At 41.9% G+C, this 25514-nt stretch overlaps 2 protein-coding genes across 9 annotated transcripts in view; one reads left to right on the top strand and one right to left on the bottom strand.

Annotated features, from left to right (window-relative positions):
- Positions 1 to 25514, top strand: part of ralgps2 (Ral GEF with PH domain and SH3 binding motif 2) — a 62072-nt gene that overhangs the window by 23270 nt on the left and 13288 nt on the right. For all 6 annotated transcript variants that reach the window (XM_028402950.1, XM_028402952.1, XM_028402947.1 and 3 more), the window contains exons 6-9: positions 4066 to 4149; positions 6836 to 6925; positions 7020 to 7112; positions 8033 to 8159. In XM_028402950.1, coding sequence (XP_028258751.1) covers positions 4066 to 4149; positions 6836 to 6925; positions 7020 to 7112; positions 8033 to 8159 — 394 coding nt within the window. The remainder of the gene's footprint in view (positions 1 to 4065; positions 4150 to 6835; positions 6926 to 7019; positions 7113 to 8032; positions 8160 to 25514) is intronic.
- angptl1a (angiopoietin-like 1a) lies at positions 11465 to 25415 on the bottom strand. Of its 3 annotated transcripts, XM_028402953.1 has the most exons (7): positions 25112 to 25415; positions 18480 to 18626; positions 16832 to 17068; positions 16069 to 16689; positions 13688 to 13881; positions 12255 to 12525; positions 11465 to 12157 (listed from the first exon to the last, which is right to left on the bottom strand). In XM_028402953.1, the coding sequence occupies exons 2-7, from the start codon at positions 18514 to 18516 to the stop codon at positions 11970 to 11972; spliced, it is 1548 nt and encodes a 515-aa protein (XP_028258754.1). In that variant the 5' UTR covers positions 18517 to 18626; positions 25112 to 25415; the 3' UTR covers positions 11465 to 11969. The 3 variants fall into 3 exon arrangements, with proteins under 3 accessions (XP_028258754.1, XP_028258755.1, XP_028258757.1); XM_028402954.1 differs by lacking the exon at positions 18480 to 18626; XM_028402956.1 differs by lacking the exon at positions 18480 to 18626 and having other exon boundaries at positions 16832 to 17072; positions 25112 to 25181.

Here is a 25514-nt window from a genome sequence, read left to right as displayed (position 1 = left end):
ATATATATATATATACACACTGCAGAGTGAACTGATGTTTACAACCCCTAAATGTATGTTATGTTATGTTTCTTGCCTGTTGGTTTGTAAAGTGAAATGCCAATAAGAGGGGGTGAGGAAGGGTGCAAGAGACATGAAGCAAATCTTTCTCTATCATCTAAATTTATGAAGCAGCCATTACTAATGGATCGTAGTATCAGCCTGTTCTGTTTATCTAGCATGTATTGGGATGCATGGCTTCCTCACTATGATCAGATGGCAGAAAATGAAATGTGTCGTCTTTTTTCTGTCCCTGTGGCTTTTTCTAATTTCAATATCAGACATGCAGCTGATCTACAGCTGTATGTTTATGTAACACAGACCCAGTCAAAAGGAGTGATTGAGTGATGCAAAGGGGTTTGGGGGGGGGGGGCGTCCTTTTGTTTTTAACACACAGTCCTGACAACAGCCAACAGTAAGTAATTTAGTGGCTTTGGCTGGCCATTTATGCTGCAGCTTTCAGGGAACAGCTATCCGATTGCATTTTACATACCACTGAGAAGTATGTCAGTTCCTCTCATGTCTCAGCACCCAAAACCCAAAAATCCTCTGAACACACTTGAAGGTCTTGTGTGAGTCATAGAGATGATGATGACTTGGAGTGTGTCTCAAGCATGTCTCGCCTGCAAGCTTAATTCTTTCCAGCTCAACTATTGTTTTTTCTGTCATACATTTATAACTGTAACTAAGACTTTATATGTTGCATGCAGTATGTTTTGTGGGGATTGAAACAGACTTGCCGAAAAACTAAGCTACAATACAGTTTATCAACCTAAAAACTGTCCATACACATTCAATATGGGGAAAGATGGAGAAAAGGATGCTTTGGCAGCAGACGCAAAAATCATTTTATTTTTTAAGCATATGACAGATTATTGGAATCATTTCATCTTGATAAATACATATAGCAACATATCAGGCTGTATTGTACCACCATAAGAAAAAAATAAACGTATGTGCTTCTGGAAAAGTAATTCTTTCCATGGTGCACAGCAAGGTAATGGAGGCTGCTGCTGACTTTGTGGTGCCTGCCAAGTCTATAGTTCACAACTGTCTGCCTGTGACAACAGTGTGTTTCATGGGTCCTTTCTTCCCTTTCTGATCTCCTGTGTTCCTTCTTTTTCTGTTTTACCAGAACAGAAGCAATCAGGTGAATGAGTTGACCATAATTTTGGCCTAACCTTCACTCTCCTGGCGGTGCTCTGTCTCAAAGCATCCGAAAGTACTAATCAGCAAAAAAGACACAAGTGCAGAGTTTCCTTCCAGTACATGTTATCTCTACAATCTTGTCCGTTCTTGCAGCAAACGTTCTTTCTCAGTCTCACTTCCTCCACTTTTCTTCGTCCTTCTTTTTCCATTCTGTTCTTCATCTTTATCAGCCTGTCTTGGCCTGTGGCCTCTAATTAATATTCCCTGGTGCCCTGACACACAGTTTTCCATTCACAATATAGACAAAAAACAAAAGGAATTCCTGTGGTATCTCTATGAGCTCACCGTAGTTTGTGGCTTGGCTGCAACAAGTTATTATATTAAGCTGGTACTTCTGTTTATGTAATACTTGTAAAGCACAAGCTACACTTTGTCCTAAACAAAAGCAGGCTGAATCCATACGTAGGTATAGAAGTCATCAAAGTTATGGCATTGTCTTGTTATTTGTTTGTAATTATAATCACTTAAATATTGTTCAAGATGTGGCAGCGGGTTTCTTTGACAGCCCTCATGTTACATACATACGTACAGTGTAGATGCAGCCAGTTTCTTTAGGCCCCGTAGGACAATGCTGTAATGAAAATGCTGCACAGCCAGACCAGCATGTGGAAATGACTGTCTGTGGTTTGGCGGAGCAGTTTCTGTCTCCCTCCCTCCCTGTCTCTTTTTACTGTGCTCTCTGTTACTGAGGCAGCCTTACCCCGCTGTTGTCTGAGTTTTTGCCTTTTCTTTTTTAATGTCACTTACAGTTTGTATTGCCTTGCTGAGAAAGGAGACTACAATGCATAGGAAAAATAAAGGAAATAAAATTTTAATAGTTTTTGGAGAGGCTGAAGATGGGTTCCCCGCTGCTTAAGTACACATGGCAACTGGACTTGGTTACTACAGCTACAACGGCTTAAAAATAAAAGAATTCAACTAAAAGCTCAGCTTTCTGGATGGTCTATGCAGACAAAACCAAAATGCTCAGTTAGACCCTGTATTTATTAACTGATAGCACACATGTATCAAAATACATTTAAAAAAAAAAAAAAAGAAAAAGAAGTTGTATAAATCTTACATTTCACAAAAACGCTGTGGAAAGTCTTATTAAGTCGGATGTTTTTGTCATCATTTGATATGCTGTCTTTTTGCTATTGTTTTTATTTAATGTTGGTTTTATGTTTTCAGTCAGGTGGGCCCAGGTGGTCCAGAGTGAAAGGTTTGTTGTAGGCTGTTGAAGTGTTGTGGTCTTGGTAAGCAATGGACACCTACAGCTGTCTCTTCTTGAGGGTACAGCCTACCTGGGTGGCCGAGTGATGGTCCGAGCTGCAGGACACACAGACCATGTGCCTCCCACTAACTGTGGAATGTCTTTGTTTTAGGAACCACCACCAAAGTAATATGTAAGAGTAGGAAGAGTAGAGTGATTGACATGATGGCAGGACGAACGGAAGTGCTTATTTGAAAAGGACAGATGTTAAATAAATATCAGAGGTCCTTGGTGAGACAGGCTGCAGTCTTTGGTTTAGCTTCATCTTCTGACAGGGACAGCACACCTTAACATTAGGCTCCACACGAGCTACAAAACCTGCTGTTGTCTTGTACAGTGGTCTCCACTGTTCCCATTTTTTCCTTGTATCCTCATCCTGACTCCAGCAACATGGACTCCAAGGAATCACCTCGCCTACGTATGAATGTCTGCTTTTAACATCTGTATTTGATAGGTTGCGTCTTTGCCCCTGCCGGTTTCCTCTAATGACTCTATGCTGAATGAGCACTCTTTGCAAGTAGAGTGCCAATGTACTCCAATTCAGAAAGCTGTGAGCAGTTGAGTAGAGGCTGTTACTTCCAGACAGTCAGACAGCCTCACAGGGGGTATTGTGTGGGGGAGCTGGAGCCTGATTCAGCTGTTCATATTGTAGCCCAAGTCAGTTGGGCTGGTAGGGATTAGGTGGAGAGCTTGCACAACATTTTTCCTACTGTTATGTCAGTGTCTCTGGCCTCTGGACTGCCTGCGGGGGCCAAAGGAGGGACTGGGTTCCCCTTGCAGTGTCTGTGTGGTCTCCATCTTTACCTCATTGCTAAGGACAGCAGCTGAAATCCAGCCTGGTACTTGGAAAGAAATGACTGTTTTTGTGTTGATGGAATTTTCTTTGTTTAAGCTCCAAAATCACCACTTGTCCCTTTTTAATAAAGTGTTCTTAAATCACTATCAGTATGGCTGCTTGTGCAGCTGCTGCTGCTACATCATTACAAGTGCTGAAATGATTTGTTTGGAAAATCAATCACAAATTTAGCCATGCAGTCATTTATAGTTACTAAAGTAAAAATGCTATCATCAATTACAGCTTCTCAGACATGCTGCTTTTTGCGTCATTGTAAGTTGAATAGCATCAGCTTTTTGAACGTCATTATTTGGAAGGCATCGCTTTGGTTTTTGGTAACTTGATGTGATTTGTTTTGATGAGTATAAATGCATAGTGTGAACTTGCATAAAAAATTCTTTTGAAGTGACACAACCTTTTGTACCTACCTTTTGTATTGTATTACTTGGCTGCTTACTTACCTTTATTAGTAACACTACTTAGTTTTCCTGAGGAAACTCTTACATAACACTACCCGTTTGTTTTAGCAGCCATGCATTAATCTGTCCGAGCCCTGTCTTCAGCTTCTTTCGGCTCATCTGCTTTTCTATCCTCATATCCTGCTCTTTATCTCTATTCCACTTTCAACAGTGATGTCTGTCTTAACTCTTTAATACATTCTGTAAAAACACTGGCATATACATATAACTGTGGTGCATAACCTTCATTTTCCTGGTTGTATATCTTTCAGGAGCTGTCAAGCTGTGGCTGGAACAAGAAGGAGAAGCACAGCTCTGCTCCAAATGTTGTGGCCTTCACCCGCAGGTTTAATCAGGTGAGACACATAGTTTTTTGTACGTAAGGCTATCACTCAGTACATAGTCTCACCAAAAAGTAAAGAGGGGGATACAGGCCCTTGTGTAGTTTGCAGATTTATGAGCCCTGGCCATTGAGGTATGGAGCAAATACAGCTCTTCTTTCCAGCATGTCCTCCGCCTCCATCCTCGCAGTACCAAATCATCACCCCAGTTTTCCCAGAGGCTGTGCTTGTCATGGCAGCTCCTAATAATCCTCATGTCTCCGCCCTGCTAGTTATATATATCATAAATAGTCCCTAGGTGAAGCAGGTCTAAGGGGAAGGCTGCTTTTTGTCCTTAACTGGTCGCTGTTTCTGGCGCTCATGAACCTATCAATGTGCACATGTAGGAGTATGTTTTTCATGCCCTCTGACATCATCAAAAGGAAGTGGTGGGTAATGATTGAAGGGGCAGCCATGCCCTTTAATCCACTTCCAGTGTTTTTGCCAACTCCTTTAAGACCCACTTTAATGCCCTTCAGTATAAATATGAGATGGTCTAACAAGAATGTGTTGCTGTGGAAAATTCTCCATGTATAGTAGATCCCAAACGGTGATTCAAGATGTTAGCTGCACACATTCATCTGCTAGGAGCCAAGGAAAATGAGCTTTTTGGATAATAGGACTTGGACGGGGAGGACAGAGAGTCCCAGAAAGCCCCTTTGCATAAGCTGAACCCATATTCCTCTTCCTTCAGCCTTCGTTTTGTTGGCGCTAAGCTTTGGGAGCCAATGAAGCTGAAAGAATTGGCCTGTCTATTTCACAGATTATCATTAATGGGCAGTAATCTGTTTTATGAGGCGTGTGTAGATTCAGATCAGCAATTTGCAGTATTTTTCAGTAATCATCAATGAGTTAAGAGAGAACTGATTCTTATAACACAATGACAAAACACCTTCTGCATTAGTACAAAAGGGATCAGATCTTACTTACGTTAGTGGTAGACTCGTCATTAGCTGGATCTTCATCTCCATTCCTCCTCTCTCTTCCCTCAGGATATTAAAAGACCTGATCCACAGCTTTTAGGCTGAGGTCGGATCTGTCTGCATCTGTTTATTTATGATTATTGAAATGCTCGGGCCTTGTAGCTTCATCTGGAGGCCTTGATATGCTCATAAACACAGCTCCAAATACATCATCTTTGCTTCAGCACATAATATGAGATGTGTAAAGACGGGACCCCATCTGTGAAGCCCTCTCAATCTGGCCCACATTACACAATCGTGCATGCACTTCTGTGGAGTGCGGCCGCCATTAGTGATCTCATCGCTCAACCAAGCAGACAAAAACACTGTAATAACGCCCACAGGTATAGTAAATGTTGGAGACATGCTTTGTCCTGATTGACCTCAGATATGAAGTTAAACCACTGAGGAAACTAAATGTGAAACTCAACATGTTTTGCTCCCAGATTGGAATCACATTTAACTGGAAGGTCTTCTGCTGTACAGAGGCAGACTGTAGATGTAACATTTGAGATTTTTACAAGTTGAGCCAATGGAAGTCAAAGTCCCATTATCTTTTTGTCTGCTGTCCATTTCCATCACTCTCTCACTGCTTCTCTGCATGTTGTCAAATAGTGAAAATTCAAAGCATATGTGTTCACCCATAGAGTGAACCTAGATTAATGCGTCTATCATATGTTTATAAAAATAGACAGGGAATGAGAGAATGGGCCCCTGGTTGAATTTATCTCTTCACTCCCCAGTTCCTCACCTCTTCCTTGGGGCTGTTTCCAGGAGTCTCAAGGCTGTTTCCAGGAAAAGTAGGCAAAGACAGACGTAGATTGGAAGAATGTTGAAATGTAGCTACCACACACACACATTTAATTTATAGATCTCATCACTAGTGATGTGACACTTAATTGGAGGAATGTTAGCCACATACGCAAAGCTAATTAATCATGAAGGGGAAGAAGAAAAAGTAGTAAGGTAAGGAAATTATTTAAAAGGGGGTGAAAGTATGGTTCAGTTAGAGATGGTCAGTCTGTCTGTCTTATCAGAACACAATGTGCAGACAGCTGTGGGCCTTGAAAGCCCTTGGAGCCCTGTGGCGTTGAAGCTGACTTCCTCTCCCATTACCTCCCTTCTTCTCTCACTCTTCTCCCTTTTCCTCTTTCCATTCTCTCTCCCCCAAGAGCTTAAACACTGATTGATTTCATGACATGTCTCTGTATGTGTGTGTGTGTAATCAGGACTTTGGCTTACCAGCATTCTCCCTATAGAGACAGATTTCCAACATCACTCTTGGTCTGGCCAAGTACTCTGAACAAACACATGCTGTCTCTTCCTCGTTTCTCAGTTGACATATCAGGAGTTATGGTGTGTATCTGTTTTGTAATCAGCTGGAATCCAAAGGATTTTTTCCTGAAGGTCTTGTTTTTCTTCAAGGGCTAATTTCTAATTGACTCTAATGGAGCGTTCCTGTTAGCAGTCTGCCCTGCGCTCTGTTACTCTGGTTTCAGCCTAGAGTTGTCATGACTGTCTGCATGTCTTGGCTCTGGGTTCACAGTCTGGAGATTTAACAAGGTGTAACTCCCAGTCTGCTTAAACATACCTGAAACCTGAAAGTTTGCAATGAGTTTTCTGCAGTATCCTGCATTTATTTGTGGCCAGTTTGTGTGTGTTGCCTGGAGCCCTAATCCACTGTTTGTGTGTATTTTTAGACAAGTTTCTGGGTGGTACGAGAGATCCTCCATGCACAGACGTTGAAGATCAGAGCCGAGGTGCTGAGTCTCTATATTCGCACTGCCAAGGTACGCATTCATGCACAACTTAACTTTATTGATCCTATCCCTGTGAGTGTAAACGTAACCTAATGCATGTTTGATGTGCTGCACCTTTTTGTAGAAACTGTGTGACATGAACAATCTCCACGCAGTCATGGCTGTGGTGTCAGCGCTACAAAGTGCTCCCATCTTCAGGCTTACCAAAACATGGGCGGTGAGTGTATTTACCCTGCTTTGAAGACACATGGAGTTCATTAGTAGACTGCTATCAATAAACAGGAATTTCAGCATGATCTATATCAAAACACTGGACACATAAACAAAGGTGAACAAAAACTAGCACATGTGACATGACAAGATGAAGGTTAGAGTGTTTACAGACTCATAAGAAAACTTCAATTTCACACCAATTTATGGGGGGGAGAGAGTTTGACTATGTTTGAGAGACAGCAGTGACATAATCAGCATGGACAACCAGCCCATGTCTGTTCTCAGTGATGTTGTAGGGCTTATGTAATGGCATAATAATGAGCTGATGTAATGATGGAAATTTCATGAACCACAGGAGCTTCTTTTAGGCAGTCAGTGAATGATGTGGCTGGCCAGGACAGCGCACAGCGCACCTGCTCCAGACCAGAATGGTACACTCTGCTGTACACTTCCTGTGTCAACACATTACAGATGATTTTTTTTGCTGTCACCATAAGTTAGTAAACTTAGGACTTGTAGATCTGAGCTCATGCAATAGCAGACATAAACAAGCAAAAGGTCTGTCTAACCTAAAAACCATAGGCTTTAGCTTTGATTAAGACATATCTGGGTATAGAAATATACTATCCATAATTCATTAATGTGTTAAAATGAACACGTGTTTTTCTTAGCTTAAAAAGCCCCCCCCGATTGCCTTCAAAATTCATCAATTGAATTTTCCTTGTTGATTCTTTTCAAACGTAACTGTAGTTGAGGAGATATTGTGAACAGCTGCACCATGCACAACAGTGCAGATTACTGGACACTTCTTCATCTTTGTGTTTTTCTCTGCAGAAATAGTTGTTTGTGTTGTGTTTCTCCTAAATCTGTGTTGCTAATTCACTGTGGCTGTTTCAACCCCTCCTTCTATTCCCTCGTCTGTAGTTACTGAGTCGGAAAGACAAGGCAACGTTTGACCGGCTTGACTACCTAATGTCCAAAGAAGACAACTATAAACGTCTGAGAGACTACATCAGCAGCCAGAGCATGGTCTCCTGTATACCATACCTAGGTAACAGACACACACACACATGCTTACAGACCACCACAGTGTTTGATCAACTTGTTATCTTTATGGCTGTTTACAGGCTTTAGGTAATGACAGGCATCTGGCTTAAATGAGACGCATTGCCTTGGTGTGTGTGTCTGGTATCATTATCTCATTGAATAACAGTACGACAGTCATCAGTTAGTTAGCTTTTATGGTTTGATGTTCTTCTCTTTCTTTGTATTTCTCAATAAGCTGCTTGTTTCCACTGCTGCTCTTGCCTCATTATTCATTTTCCTGTTTTTGCTTCACTGAATTGAGCAGAGAGAACATAAATCTGCTGCTCTGTTGTGAAACATCTAAAAGTTGCTTCAGCTGGAACAAACACATGAATCAGTAAGCTTAAAAAAAAAGAAAGAAGAAGAATCGTGTGTTTTCCTTTCTTTAAATATTTATACCCTCTTTTTCATTGGCTCTGCATGACATCAGACAGGAATTCCTTATGAGTTGTGTTCATGCCCATGTGCATCGGTTTTACTGCGGCACTGTTTGGACTTGTTTTGACTTGGATTCGATGACTTTGATGCTCATTACTGCCACAAGTGTTTTTCTGCTTTGTATGTACAAACAAACCGGAGAGCTCGGGGCACTGTTTGACGTTGTTTCTCCTCGAAACATTGAACCCATCTCTTTACCTACTGCTCTGTCATGAAAATGTGGAAGTAATGAAAGACAATTAGACACATGCAAAGTAAATGCCGTGAAATGGCCCAGATTTGCCAGCTCTATTATATGTTCTCATTGTGCATATGTGAATCAGAAGGAAGGATTTTCCATTTGTTAGGTGTTTGGGTGAGCTATGACTACTTTCTTAGGGTGGAGTTTATTGGGGTATGTTTCCTTACAATACAAGTTTGTCAGTGATGCGTATGGATGTGTGATGTACGTATTACCAGCTGGCTTTCTTTGAGGCTTGATCGAGCATAAAAAGGAAATTGCCACTCTCAAATTCACCCATTCTCTCTGAGAGAGAGTAGGACTGAATGAGCAGGAGGTTGAAAGCTGCAGTGCTTGTTCCAGAGAATTAACATAAGTGTTGGGTGTGAGTGTGTGTTAGGAGTAGACATAGGTTGGACTTCTATTAATGTGTTCATGTGTGTGTTTACCTCTTAGGTCACTAAACAAAGTACTTATTGAATTTGGGTTTAAAGTTAAATTAATATCCCAGCCTACAGAGTATTTTAATTCAACACGTGTAAATAATGTTAAACATGCCATAGGAGGGACAAAGTGTATATGTGTACATGTGTGGTGTGTTTTTCTTTTGCTCCATTTGCATCCTTGTGAGAGTGATGCCTATCTCTGGTGATAACATGTCTGGAGAAAGAGCTGTGTGTCTGCTCTGCAGTGGCTAAGCCTTTGGATTTCTATAGTGATATGTCTGTGTGTGTTATGTGCAATGGTGTGATCTCTGACCTGCCATTAGGCTTGGCAGACACAGTCCCCTCTTGTCTGCGTTCAGCACAGGGCCAGTCTGTTGAATACTCAGATGAACTTGTTCTTGTTCTCTAGCAAATCATTTATGGACAAAGAGCCCATAGAAACATGGAGCTCCCCTATGACAAACGCATGCACACTTTGAAATGTTTTCTCAACTCGTTATCCTTTCACCTAGTTCATATTGCCCACGTAGCAAAACAGCACAACAGCAGCAGCTGTGGTTAGAGCCACTGACAAAGTGTTTTTTTTAACTGTGTTCACAGCACTCACATTCATAGGTACATGTGTAAGAGAAAACAAGCAAAGCATTTCAGTATTACATCAATTAATGTGTTAACATGGGACACATTGCTATGACTAGAGAGCTTGGTAATATTTCAGTATTCATTTTATTAGACTCGAGTTGCTGTAGCATTTTCTCTATGGCCTCTGTTAGTTGAGAAAAACTTAGCAAAGAGCCAGAGAGAAGCACAAGGGTCCATCATGACTTTGGCTCCACCATGCTATCACTGCTGTGTATTTGTAGCTGTGGGACGCCATCATCACGGAATTATCAATGTAATGGAAAACACAAGGTTTAAAGTGTCATACCGTATGTCTCACATCAGAAAAGTCAGCCAACCGAGAGATTAATTTCCCCTCTGGTTCCTATAACCTGCAGCTCTGTGTGTGAACCAGATTTGGTCAGACCTGAACTCTTGGACTGTATGGATGTACAGTATTTCATGTATCTGACAGCAGTTTTGTTGGTTCACCATGCACGTATGTGTAGCCTGACTGTACACGTTCTCCTCCTTACAGTGTTTGTGTCAGACAGCCACTATCTGTGTTGACTTATAGCTCCACTGAGCAAAGGGTCCAGAGGAGAGCCATAATTTCAACATACGTATACGTATTTTAGGTCATGAAAAACTCCGGTTTTCTGTGGAAGGAATGTTCTCAGTCCTCTTTCCCTGATGTCTGTCTTCCCTTTTATCATCCTCACATTCTCGCTAGTTTCATTTTAGACTAAATTCTTTAATAGCAGCACCATTTAATATCCTCCCTTATCTATTTCTGCTCTTGATACAGTCCGATGCCTGTTTTGCAAAGCTGTCATTTTCCCTGTACACATTTCTCTGCAGCCTCTCCTTTAGTTAAGCCTTCTTCATCTCAAAACATAAATCATTGTGATTTTATGGCGTTTCTGTTTGTGGTCACAGTTTTTCTGCCCACTTAATTATCAAATCCCCCTAACCTTCTTCAGTGGTATAACAACTTGGAGTGCTTCATTTCAGATGATTGTATCATCCTTTGCTGATCAAGACTTTTCCTGTAATATTTTTTCAGTATTTAAAGAGCTTTGTTAGTATTACTGGGACATGCAGTTATTGAAGAGTAAAAAGCAGTTTAATATTTATAGCAGGATTTATTTTTTCCTGGAAGGCATGTCACATGTTCTTCATTCTCAGCTCAAACTAAACATTCACTCAAAATTAGTTTGTCTGCCATTTGGGTTTTAATCTTCTGTTTATTGTTGTATCTCTAAATGGCAAAAAATTGAGAATTGTCATTGTTTCGGGGCTACATATAAAATGGTCATGACTATACTTATTATAAATACAATGATAAATAACAAAGAATGGCAGCGTGACAACATTGTGAACATTTGGCCTGAGTAGAATAACAGCTCTTAAATTAACTTTTACAAACATATTTACATACCAAAGCCAGCTCAGCCATATGCACATTAAACAAGCACATTGTTGTATGAGTTCACTTTCTGTTGGGGGTCATAGGAAACCCCAGAGGTCCAGAATATCCCAGAAACAAGAAGACAGTAGGTTGAGCAAGATTGTCTCGCGGTTTTATTGTCAGGTATACTGTCTGTCAACTTTAAATTGCATAGATTTTTATGCTGCTAACATCGCAGTATATCTAATGCCTCATGTTATGGGGAACGCTACTACTAATAAGCCACTATTAGCTGCTCAGAAGAATTCTCATGACTACTTCCCTTTAATTACATACCGAGTCTCATGAAGAGTGAGAAGAATAGGACACAGGAGAGTAATATTGAAGGAAGCCCCAGGGAGCTTGATGGACCATTACTGTCTAAACTAACAGGAGGGAGGTTACGTAGGGTGGGCAGTGGCATCAGTCTTCATCTCAGACTGCTTGGGTTAGTATCGTCTAGCCTCCTGTGCCACTGTCTCTGCCTCAACTGTCTTTTTACAAGACACAGTTCAACAATGGCCGAGATTCCTGAATCTGCTTTTACAGTATTTATTTATGGGTGGGAAAGGACGATGAGTGAGACTGAGGGGCATTTAGGGGAAACCGCAGTTCAAGGTTTCAGTCGATCGGTCGGATCATGAGGCGGACTGACTTGAGGGAGTAGAAACCACCTCCATAGTCTGCCCAGAAGATTCCATCCTGAAATTTGCTGCGGTAAACTCCGCCACTGTACCATACACCATTCAGATTGGTCTGACCACAAGCATTGTACCACCAACCACCCTTATGGAAATGGGCACAGTTACCTAATGAAGAGAAGAACACAAGAAAAAAAGTAAAGCACTCTTATTAATATATATAAAAAAACAGACTGTATTTGTATTTGCTCATACATTCCCAGACCTGAAAAGGCATCCTTGTCACGATCCAGTGTGGTAAACTGTTTGCCGTTGTTACTACTAAAGGAGTCGCCCGCATTGCCCTGGTAGGTGCCGAGCCTCAGGCGGTAACCCTCGCTTTCTGACTCCAGGTGGACGCTGCTGTACTCGGCATACACCTTCTTCCCTGTCCAGTCCTCCAGCTCTATTAACAGCTTATAGTCGCCCTGTTTTGCCAAGTTGTAGATGTTGTCCAGCCCAAGCCAGTGTTCACCATCTATGTTGCCAAAGCCTTTCTGTTGGGGGAAAAAAGCACCAATCCAGTTCAGTTCAGTTTTATTTGTACAGCATCTTTACAATCAGAATTGTCTGCAGGCACCTTACAAACCCAGAGCTTGACACCAAGCAAGCACTGGAAGGCAGACAGTGGCAAGGAAAAACTCCCCTTTAACAGGAAGAAATGTTGAACAGGACCCGGCTCATAAGGAGGGACCCTCCAGGCGAAAGCAGGCCGGGTAAAGGAGGAGAAGAAGAGATGGATAGGACAGAGGAGAGAAACAAACATGCAGTGTACATCATACATTACATCACAATGCAGAAATGTGTTTTCAGTCTTGGTTTCATGTTCACAAAATCAGTAGTCTTAATTTGAGTTGGTGGGTTAGGAGCTGTGGTTTAGAAACGGTTGAAAGAATAGATCCTTTTTACTCTGTGGTTTGTCAAGGCAAATCAAATCCAAAAACAAGAACGGTAAAAGAGTGAGGTTACTATGATTTCATTGCGGAGTGCTGAGTTTTAAGTGGTCTGGTCCTCAAGAGAAATAAAATCAAATCTGCTTTGCATTGAAATGATAATGTGTTAATGTTGTGATCTTTGGATTCTTACTCAACAAGTTAGTTATATGGCAAAGGCATTGGTGATGTGGCTGCAGTTGTACAGATAGTGTAGTACAACAAGTGCACATTTCTGTCCCCAATCCAAACGGCATGCAAGAACTGATTGTAAAATGTAATTTTTAAGATTTGAAGGAAGATCTGGCTTTTTCCATTACAGAGAAAAACCAAGTCAGGCCGTGTGTCGATGTTGTTTTTTCTGGGAAACTCTTCCTTCATGTCTTGTTCTTTAGATTCTGGATAACATCTCAATTACACAGGCTGACACATAGGAAGAAAAGGATGAAGAGATTGTTTCCACTGGGGGTGTGAGCAGACTTGTACTTCCTTTTCAGCCCATTGTGGCTTTCTGATTGCGTATATTTTTTATGTGGGCCCCTGGATTGGGTTTTTGGCTGTAATTTCAGTGTGAGAAAATCCTCCAATAAGCTGTTTACACTACTGGAGTAAGTGCTTTCTTAGCGGCCTCTAAGTGAACTCCTGAGACAGGTCACTGAGTGGAAAGTGCTGTAAGTACATTTTTTTTTTCCTCGTGCAAAAAAGGTCATTTTTGTTGTTTTATTACCTTGTAGTTCTCCCAGTTCCTAAAGAAATTAACAGAGCCGTCCCTCCTCCTCTGCAGCACTGTCCATCCTCCATTGTCAAGACCATGCTCACACCAGGCTTGGATCAGTCGGTCATTTTTGTCTGTCTTAAGTAGGTAGATCCCACTAGTAGTGTGGCCAGCCTGTCGCACCTGGTAACAGTCTTTGAAGGGACCTGAGGTTGACCAGATAGTTGTATAAAAAGAGGGAGAAAACAATAGTAATTTATAAGTAGTTGGTTATGCTTGTAAGATCGAATTAAAACCCTTCCATCAAGGGTAAGGGTAAGGTTACAGTTTAATACACCATGACACCACACTGTATATGCAGAAGTCTTTGAAATCTGGTAAACATGAGAAAAAAGCAGAAAACAGAAAGTTGGGAATGTCTGCTAGATCCCAGGGTTTTAGAGGTTGTATCACTGTGGCTACATTCTTTGGAAAATGTCTCTTGCTCATAGCTTCCAAATATCTTGGTGTCTGAAGTTACATAAGCATGCATCTGCACACTTGAAGTGTTATATGAATATTCACCCAGATTCAGTTTCTTCAGTTAAAGCTGCACCCAACGCTGAAGTGGCTGACCCTAAACCCTGTGTAAATATTATTAAGCCAGTATGAACACAGGCTTTGTGCATAGGGACCTCTAGGGACTAAAGGTCTTTGGTAGTTCTGAAGTGAGTGTTGGAGCACATAGGGGACCCAGTGTTTTTTTTTTTTTTAACTGAAGTTTTCATCAGATGCTTTGAGTTCTTCAGGCTGAGGTTAAAAATAAATTGAACATCAAATAGTGGTGTAAAAAGGTTTCAACTAGACCAAACTGTGGTCAGGCACTGTGTATTTACAGTAGTACTGTACCTACATGAAAGAGAGGCTATTAGGGGGTCTGTGGTGGTTTTGAGTTTTACCTTTGTCCTTCCATAATTTACATCTACCCGTCTGCTGAAAAACATATCTATATATAAATCTAGGCACTAGTGAAATATGCAAATACAATATACAAATCTAGCAATCCATTGCTGTAGGTTTATTTTTGTTACACCAGAGATAATGGTTTAAAAACCACAGGCCTTAGACAATGTCTGTATAGTAGGCTATGTATGGGAATTGGTAGGTTGCTGAATAGGACCTCTCAGTTCTAATGTGCATTGATTTGGTAATACAACCTTAAGGGCTTGGTGAAGTAGATGGAGGGCGATTAGTCATACCTAGAAATAAGAACAAGAATGCTCCATCTTTATGTGCTGTACAAGTTGCCAATTTATCCTCAATAAATCCTCTTTCCTACCTCATGTTTACATCTCTTCTCGCTCCTGTGGCGCTAACTGAGCTGTGACTAAGCCTATCATTACTATTGTTCAGCATCAGTAGAATGTGGTGATACCAGTTTGAGAGTTGGTATCAAATGTAAAGTGCACTACAAAAGAAGTTGTTGTTGTTACCTCTGTGTTCATTAAAGGCTGCATACGTCCGTGTTTATGTACAATATGCGAAATGGATCTGATACCGCATGACCCTGACCTTACTGCAACTTAATGTTAGCCACCTGCGTTTTCCCTCTCATCATATATATAATTTTGCCCTAATATGTTACGATGAGTAATTATATACACCATCTTTTATTCCCCCTTTTGTTTGAGGGATGTCACAAATGATTTCATCCATTAGCATCAGGTTGTATAACCCCTGTCAACATTCCCCGGCATACTTTAATCGCCAGTCAAAACACAGCAGCTCAGGGGCCATTTCCAAGTAGCATTCTAACCTTGCAAATTGAATTCATATTAGAGATGATCCTTTTCAGATGTCAGAATTAGGCTGGGCTCTTCTCTACTTTCCTCCCAGAGATGACTATCTTAGAGGATTTTATCTGATTGGACAGCTTGGTGAACGGGTCTGAGACTTGATGGACTGCTTTGTTTGACAATACTGTCCCTTTTTTTTCTTGTAAAGACAGAGCTGAGTGTAAAGCTGACTAAAGCTTTGCAGTTGGTATATATATTTCTGTCTCATGAAGTCTTTTCATTGCTGTTCTAAAAGGGCTAATCCACATCCCACTAATTTAGTACATATGCTCAGTGCAGCACAGCCAATACAGGCAGCCAAGAGGGATCATAGGAATGTATGATTTCACTGCCTCAGTAGCATGCCAAGGATGAACCAACTGTGCCTCAGTAATACCAACTGTTGCGAGAAATTTTGAATTGCGGTCTTCAGTAAATTGTGAGTGCAATTAATTAAAGCAATTACAAAAATATCAGACATTACTTAAATACACATTTAGTTTCTTTCTTTCTCTTCCATCCACAACTCATTAGATGAAATTGTTTTACAGTGTTAATACTTTGTCCTGCAATACCTACCCTCAGAGGTCAGTGTTCCCTGCGGTGGTGGAGGATCAATCCCAAAAGGGTTTGCAGTAGGTGAATCCATGCGTGATCCTCGAGGGAAGGCCCGGTTGTTGTTGTCCCTCTGTATTTCATTGGTGAAACGGCTGTTAACTGGTATATTCTGTGGTACCACCTGCACCAATGGGGGGACTGCGGGAAGCTCACCGCGTCCCAGCGTCCTCAAACACTGCTCCTCCAGTGCAGAGATGAGAATGGACTGGTTGTTGACCACTCCAGCCATTGTGGCAAATCGGGCCTCCAGTTCCTTGTACCTTGAAGCCAGACGTATCATCTCTGAGGTCACGTTGAGGACACGGTTCTCCAGCTGCGCCAGCTCCAAAGAGTTATCTCTTTTTCTGATGATCTCATGCAGCAGCTGCATATAGAGTTGGGTCACCCTGGAGTTCATGTTTCTGCTCTCTTTCCGCAGCAGCTTCATCTCATTCACTAAGTTACCATCCACATCTACGACCAGCTGCAATGTCTCAATCTCACGCCGCTGTTTGTTGAGCACCTCCCGCACATCTGCTATGTCCATACGGGTCACTCTGTCCTTGTCAGGCTCAGGGCCTGTGGTGCTGGCACAGATTGGACCTGATGACACATATGAAATATTAACAAGAAGATATTTGAGATTAACAAGGAGAGGTTTTAATGTAATGGGGGGGGGGGGGGGGGGGCAAGGGCAAGTTGATGACACCCATATGAGACTAATAGAAAAAAATATCTTTGCTACCTGTAATTCTCTGCTCTGGTACTAAGAAGGTATAGGAACACTTTTTGGCATCAGGATCCAGGGGAGCTCTTTTACTCCTGTGGAGGGAAGGCAGTTTGGTCCTCTGTGCTTCCCTGGAACTCTTGCAGTAACTTCCTTCCCAGAAGGAAAGGCAGAGCAGGGCACACAGGCTCCACATCAGCCCCGACATTGCAGCTGGCTGGCTGGATATATGGACAGCTGGTACTCCCTCCAAACCTTCCCGAAAAAATACAGGACCATAGGGGTTAAAGAAACAGTTTGTACAACAACAAGACAGTGAGTGGTTGTAATTTATTGTACACTTTTCCAGAGCATGAGAGTCATCACGTCATTGTTCCATAGAAAGCGAAAGAAGTGAAAGAAAAAACAGGTTTTCTGTTGAGCCAGGTCTGCTCTTGATCTTAGTTAGTTCCCCTGCTGACAGACACTTCATTTTTCAGAGGTCCTGTAGGTTTGCCTTTATTAAGAAGGTCTGAAATGTTGGCTGCTGCCTGTGCTTCATCTTTGGTACTTTTATCTTCCTTAGTCTAGGAATGAGATTTTTCTTTTCTTTTGCAAACTCATCATTTTGTCTTGTCAACATGTTGAATGCTACCGCAACTGTACGGTAGAAGTCACCTTACCCAAGTTTTTTAACTAATAAAACTCAGTCAATGAGTGGAAAAGAAACATTAGATGCCTGATTTACCTTGATTATTATTCAACTGCAGTAAATATGCTCTGTATTGTTCTTTGTAGTGCCAATAGCCTTGCCATTGTTTTAGGTCACTTTTTACCAGTACTTTTTACCACAACACAGGTCAGAATGGCCTGTAAAAAGGTCCACGGCCTGCTTTAGATGTTTGACCTCATTCTCCCACACCTGCACAGAGCTCCTACCAAAGTAAAACACAGCTCCCTGTGGGACACCCACGGACAGACAGTCAAGGGTGTGAGAAGAAGTCCAAAAACAATACAGTATGTGCAAAACACAGCCGTGTGTGATTTGAGCGGTGACTCCTGGGCCACGTTCTTTTCCCCGCTGATGTGCTACACATTCACAAAAACACTTTCACAGATGTATACACTGCTCCATTTAACACCCCAGCCGAAACATGTGGAAGGCCAAGACTGTCGAGCCCTCCTAATCCACTTCATCGCTGCCACATCATTAAGTCCTACCTCCACCCTAAAACTCAGGCTGTATGTCTCCAATATGACGCCATTGTGGTTCTACAGGAATTCTGGCAATTCTGTCACTTGGAACAGTGTTGAGAGGGGACAGGATTACTGTTAGAACTGCAGAACTGTTGGTGCGTGTGCTTCTGAGCATGCCGGCTTCCAGTCTTGATGGTGTGTGTAAGCAGTATCAGTATGATTGAAACTATGTATGCATGACTATCAAGGGACGTTCATTTTCATGGTTGTGGGTTTTTGTTCAGCCAGTGTGTCTAACAGCGTAACCAGGTACTATATCCTTGCTGACCTCAGTGAGAGCTACTAATGGCTTTAACAGCAGGATCAACAGTATCAGTTGCTTCAGTGTGTCCTCTCTTTTTAACTCTGGATAGATTTTTGCTGTTGTTATCATAGAGTTTAGGGGCATAAACAGGATGAGCAACATTACCACTCATCCGTCAGCTATTACCTGCTCCAGGTCCCATGCCATTCATGGGATCCTTCATGTCATCCTTCTCTCTTTCTTCCTATTCTCTTGCCTCCCTTCTCTTAGTCCCTGTCTTATTGAGCCTGGTTTCCTTCTTGGTGGTTGTTCTGAGTACGAGGGGCCTCGCCTCTTTCATGGAACGGCAACATATCAAAGACATTAAGACATTAAGAGGTCACTAGTGTGTTGTGAAGTTTACAGTGTTTCCTCAGAACAAGCAGAGCAGGTCCTTAATAACTCATAACTATACTCAGCAAAAGTGCTTGAAGCGGAAAACATTAAGTTTTCACCTAAGAGAGGAAGACCTGTATGCCTGTGCATGTTCCTTTAGATACCATGGTAACAGTCGGTACAGAAAGTATCTGCACGCTGAGAGGAGAGAGGCAGTTTTAATGTAATCATGCAATCAGTACTGCTGCCCTACTTGACCAACTGTACGGGTTCTGCAGAGGTGACAGGGGAATCATGCCAGCAATAACACACATCTGGTGCTTTTCAGATACAAGAAGAAGAAAGTCAAACCCTAAACCCACTAAACCCTGTACATGTTTATTTACAGAACACAGTATTTCAGTATAAATCCATGCAGTTTCTTCTTCTTGTTTTGGGTCAATTTTATGACAAGTTCCACCACAAAGCCAGTAAGGTGGTGTGCACTTTTGAATCATGTGTACCAGTGATGCATATTTGTTGTATTGGCATGAAGGCACAATGCTCCTACTTCTTAAGTATTACATATATAAAATACATAGTGAGGCACTGTATGTTGCTTGCAATCAGAAAATAGAAGAGCACTGAACTGTGGACAGACAACACACAAAAGGAGATGGGAAGTGACAGGGTGTAACAGAAACAAATTGTAAAGATTTGAAAGGATAGCACAGGCAGTCGTAGTTTAAAGATAGAAGACCGGTAGAAAGTGGGTCATGGCCCTTCTTCCCTGCCTGGCCAGGCGTCATAAACAATATCTCGAGGCAGAGCCTTGCATAGATAAAATATTGCCATTCCTTTTTAAACCTTTTATTCTTGACAGATTTGCTCTCTCTTCTCTGGCTGTTTTCTTTCCATTTCATTGCTTTCCTCTCTGTGTAAACCCCCTCTTCTTCACTTTCCTTTTCTTCCCTTTATAAATACTTTCCTTCCTCTTTTCTTTCTCTTTGGTGTTCCCTCTACTCCTCAGTTGCAGTCAAATACAGACACATAGAAGTCACTACAAACAGCACACCAAAAACAAATGTTTTCATTGACAGCCATAAGATTTATTACATTTCCTATTGGCTCTACATCAATGACAAACAGTTTGCGTATTCAACAATGCTCATATGAGGCCGGTAAAACACTGTCTGATTAAAAAGGATTTCAGCAGTCAGCTCTGACTGCCTTGTGTTTTGGCAACAGTAGGATCTTGTGAGTCTTCTTACTGCACTGCTGGGTTCTCACTCTCTAATGGTGTTTTTTGTCCTCACTTCTTCTGCCTGTCTTTTTTACTTTATTGGACAATACAAAGGCATAGTATATAGCCTCCGTTTCACCACACAGTCTTCTTCCAACTTTGAGAAATGTTGGCCTTTTGGGTATACATGTTGTAAACCCATTAAACACTGTCACTCAAATACACTTTGTATCTGTATACTATTTTGTTTCATAGTGTTGGTTTTTGTGTTAATATTCTATTTTGAGAGTTTGAGATGAACAGCTCCTCTGGTACTTACTGAATTTATCTCCTGATCAAGGGAATCAAATGTTGATTGAGGCCTGAGGCTTTGGTGGATTTATCTGATAATATTAAAGAGCCAGTGCCATGCCGACAGGCCTCTAGACTGTTTCTCTCGCTCTCTCTTTCTCTCTCTCTCCAACAGACAAACACACACACATTGTAGCACACTGTAGCACACTCACTTGCTTTGCTTTATTTTTAGTGACCACACACTCAGTCTAGAGGGAAACTGGCTTTTGTCTGCTTTGGGTTTCTGTGTGGGAGCTGATGTACAGTAATGCTGATTAGCTCTGATTAGCCTGATGAGTCTGAAAAGACTGAAATAAGTATAAGTGTTTTTTGCATGTTCCAAGAGAGGAGGTTAGCAAAGAAATCATTAGGCAAGACAGCTGTTTATGTTACTTTGAGACAGGAAACATATCATTTGAACCGTTTAAAAAATGGTGGTCATTACCTCAGAATGACTGCCACATGTCACTACTAAACATGGTGCCTGCTGGTAATCTGACTCAGTGCAGGTGTGTGGTTAGAGGCAAGAAGGGGTTAAGACCATTATACTGTACTTCAAAATATACACACATGTAACTGGGGTTTTTCTCAAAGGAGCAAATCATCTGCTCATACTGTGTTGATTAAGCCGTGTCATCAGATAATAACGTAGAATAGATAAAAGCAACGGATGTGGAGAGTGCATCATGCTTTTCAGGGCAGTAACGGCTGCTTTTGATTTAAGAAGAAGAATTTTTGAAATTCAACTAGTCCTTTTTGGTACAGACATCTTAATCCATGTCATCAGGTATGAAAAGTGAGCAAGAGTCAATTTTTGTTTGTGTTGTGTGTGTGTTTCTGAGCTCAATGTCTCTCTGTGTCTCCAGCAGCGATTTACCAATTCTGATGTGTCAGTCTGTAGCCTGATGGATTGCAGTTTTATAACAGGGAGGGAATTACTTGGACATTTGTGTTTTTTATAGTCAATGCATTTCCCAGTCTCAAAATCCCTGTGCTTCTATTCTCCCATCTGGCCCTCAGACTTTCCCACAACATGTCCAAAATGCCCGAAACGCACAACACTGTGTCCACATCACAGGTCAGAAAAAAGTGGGGGGGAAGTAAAAAACAAAATGAGAATGAGTAAAAGAGTTTTTTTTCGATTTGACCTAAGAAGTAGAGAAACAGCAACAATAAACAGCAGCCTTGCTTTACATGACAACATGGATCTCTGCCAGCTCTGCTGTCAGTACAGAGCCAGAGACTAACTCCCCTCCTGTGTTTTATCAATACCTGATGTCACAGGCCTCTGTTTTTGTTAATACGACAGCTTCTACATTATCGTTGTGTGGATGTTGAAACATTTGGTAAACAGAGCAACAAGAAGAACCGACAGCTAGGAAACCATCAGGAGAACACAGCCGGAGCGGGAAAGTAATAAAAGTACTGACATTACAAAACAATTACCCAAAAGGAAACCAAACAGCATACACACCGAGAAGAGCACTAACACGGCAAAGAAAAACTCATAAAAACCTCATCAACAAAATGGCCAGATATTAAATACTGCCACTAGTAGAGTGGAGTAAAGCGTGCTGTTTTATTTCTCCTCATAAAACTGTGCCAATGGGAAATGTGGGTATCAGGACAGATACAAACAGCCACAGTTTTTCACCTTTATGAGCTTAACCAAAAACTGAGGCTGAATATTCCCTCTAGAATTTAAAATTGAAATAGTGTTAAATTAAGTGGTTCAATTTTAGATGATGTTAGCCTGAGGTTAGCGTGTACACAGCTGCTGTCTGTTTTTTGTTTAGCTACTGATTGTCTACTTTCATGATGCTATTTTAGAGAGAATTGAGCTCCCAAAACTCCCTTGAGGCCCCACCGGCCCTCATCTGTTTTCCCTCTTCTGTAGTGAAACTCTAAACATGTGGGCTGATGTTGGGGTCAGAGGTCTGTATGTGGGATTAGGCAGTCCAGCCGCACCCTTCCTCCACCCCCCCACCCCTGCAATCAATTGGTCTTTGTGGAAAGCGGGTTCCCCTTTCCTCTTTTTATGCACAACACACACATAGATGCACAAACACTCTTACAATCATCTGCTGTTGGTCAGGGGGATAGAGTTCATTTAAGGCCATTCCTCATTGTCTGTCATAACTAAGTCGGGATAAGGACTCTCAGCTCTCCAACACCTTCCTTGATCACTCCGTAACACTCACTCTTACCTCCCCCTTTGCTGAACAAACACACAGCCTGGCCCATGCTGCAAATGCTTTAAAATGATATGTGCACACACGGTCTTGATATTAATCCTCCAAATAGCAGCATGGACATCCTCTTAAACTACTCCAGTAATGACAGATTAGCTGTAACCTCACCCGTTCAGGTGGCTTATCTCTTCAATTTAACTGTGAAATGGATACTTGGCTTTGATCGATTGCTGCTTCTAAGATGTCAAACAGACAAACATCAGGAGGCTCAGGAAGAGAGGATCAGGAGGAGGAGGAAGTATAAAGAAGCTGCAGCATTTATACAGTATAAGTGTTTGTTTGGCTGGATATTGTACATTTTCTGATTTAGGAGATCACTTAAAACGGCTCATACACTTTCCTACATGATTTTAAATTTCTTCTCTTGACTCGCAACTCGTACCTCAGGCAGCACATGCTTTCTGTTAGCTGAATCAACAAGGAAGAGCACATCAATTCACACACTCAGGATTACACACTCATTACCCGCTGGCTCTACTTAGTTACGTGCCTCCACTCCTCTGGTCTGTTTACCCCGACCTCCTGGCTGACCTCTTCTTCCCTATGCTGACCTGTCTGTTCAGCTGTGTCCAAGCTCTCATTAAGGGGATTTTAAGTGAGCTTCACATTGCAGTGAAAGACACCCCCCCGCCCTTCTGCTTTTTACGCAGAATAGAGTACTACAGCTGGCCGTATGAACATAAAGTAGAGTTTTAGGAGATTTAATGTGTCCAGCTGGTTTCTCTGTGGTTGGATGAGCCACCTGTCAGCAGGGCAGGAGCAATGTTTTTGTGCAAGCCCAAGCCCAACATGTGTTATCTTTGTCTTGCTCCTATATCTCTTTTACAGATAAGATCAGCTGAGCTATTCCTTACACATCTGTGCCTTTGAGGGGTTGATACACAGGCTTGGGTTAAACAGTGAGATACCATTGGATCCATGCCCATCACCCAAAAACCACAGTTGGTCGGTGCTGGCTGGGCAAGCTATCAATCCCCTACAGCGTTACAACATACTCTGTGACAGGACAGCTGGTAGGAGGGCAGCGGCTAACTGGCTTTGACAGCCCGACCATACACTACCTGATTGCTATTTATTGGTTTGTCAAGGGAGTTTTAAAACTTTGAGTAGAAAGCACTCAAACCGATGCTCTGATGTGATTTAAAGCCTGAGGTGGAGGTTAAGAGAATGGTTAGTTTATGTGTGGGTTGGTAGCAGTGACCCAGTTAAAGCCTGCCCCCTGTGTACTTGAGGTTCAGGTGAAACCAAAGGCCAAACACTGGAGCTCCAGCACGGAATGTCCTGGATATGCCTCCGACAGCTGCTCCGGCCTCCTATTTATCTTTTTAGCTTTTTTTCTTGTGTCTCAGCCAGAGTTATTGGAGGTATTGATATTATGATTTATTACTCTGAGGGAAAAAACGAGCAAGCTCATGAAATGTTTTCTTAGCCCTCTCTCATTTTGCCTTGTACTCAAACTCCGGCTTTTTTGAAGGTCTGTGTGAGTCTCCCATGGTCATTTACAGCATTCACAGATGTGGCTTTGTAGCGAACAGAATGTTTTCCACAGATCCCACCAACAGACCAGGATGTAAGTGAAAACACTTGAAGATAATTGCGAGTTGGTGATATGGAAGTGCAGCAGATTGATGTTATTAGTCTTCAAAGCGTTTGCTATCATTGTAAAATTGTGACTTAAGTTTCTCATGTCCATAGGGGACATGAGAAACATAGATATAGAGGATGTGGTTAAAGCTGGCTTATATTGTATCCCCTAACATGACCTTGTGAAGGGGACTCCTCAAGAAAGTCTGTTCTTTCACAAGGCATGTTCTGTGCACCTCAGTGTAGGATCTCACTATCTCACTGTGAGAAGCATGTGTTGAGAGACTTGTCATTACCTCATTATATGTGGTCTTATTGATCTAACTCCACCTGGTCAAGTTGGTTTCATCACTGCACCCCTGTTAGCAGCCAGACCCAGATGGTGCTGTATTAGGAAACCAAAAGCCAAGAAAAAATAAACAAGCCTGACTCCAGAGCTCAAATCTCCCCATCTGATCAGTCTCCCTCAAGTGTTTTGCTGGAATGCCCCACTTTTTGTCTCTGCTTATTTCCCTGCTTTCCTGGTTTGTGTATTTGCCCAGGTTGGCTGTAATGTAAATGTCAGAGAAAGTTCAAGTCTTTCAAATTTTGTCCCTCTGTTAACCTGATCAATAACAGATGTTATTTATAAACATTTTAACAGATGTAAGCTTTTACACACAGGAAATGCTGAATAATAAATATATCACCATACAAAACATTGTTACAACTTTTTTTTTACCAACAAAATAGATTCTAACACTCTCTTTGCATCCCTTACTTACTCTTGTATACTGTTAAATGTACACTTGATGCAGTTTTCAGCATGCTTCACGCAGTATGTCCCAGTGAGACTCCAGAGGAAAGCCAGAGAAGCGTTGCTAAACGTTTCTGTCTGCAGCCGCAACCTCCAGTCACGAAATGTCCTAACCTCTCGAACCTCTCAGCTAGAGAGCCCTCACAGCTGCTCAGACACACACATTCATACATGCACCTACACACAGTATCTCTCTATCTTGCTGACACCCTACAAAAAATTAATCAGAAACAGAATAAACTCAAGAAGTGTTTACCTTTTTGTTACCAGTAGTGTTAGGTTTTTTTTGTCCTGCAGTTATAGTTTCACGTGTGTATTGTACTGTGTCTTCACCGAGCTGCAGTGCTCAGGACTCATCTCTCTGTCTCTCCCTCTGTCCCAAGTCTTCTGAGGTGTTCTCCACTCACTCCTGCTGCAGATCACAATATAAGGCTTTACTCAAGGCGCTGCTTTCCAAAGATGTCCTTCTCTCTGTAGACTTAGTTGTCCTCAGGCTCAGGCAGGGGCATGGTTCAAAAGCCGGCCACTTCAGCAGAATGAGCTCAAACCACTGATGCCTTGAGTTTTTCACAAAGGATGGGGGAGACTAGAGGAGGGAGGGGAAGGAGAAAGAGAGGGGAGGAGAAGGGGGATGAGGGTGTGGGAGTTGGAGATTGCCT

The sequence above is a fragment of the Parambassis ranga genome, chromosome 4 (assembly GCF_900634625.1).
Source record: "Parambassis ranga chromosome 4, fParRan2.1, whole genome shotgun sequence".
In the NCBI taxonomy this organism is placed as follows: domain Eukaryota; kingdom Metazoa; phylum Chordata; class Actinopteri; family Ambassidae; genus Parambassis; species Parambassis ranga.
The sequence above is the reverse complement of the archived record's forward strand: the minus strand, read 5'-3'. Positions and strand labels throughout refer to the sequence as shown.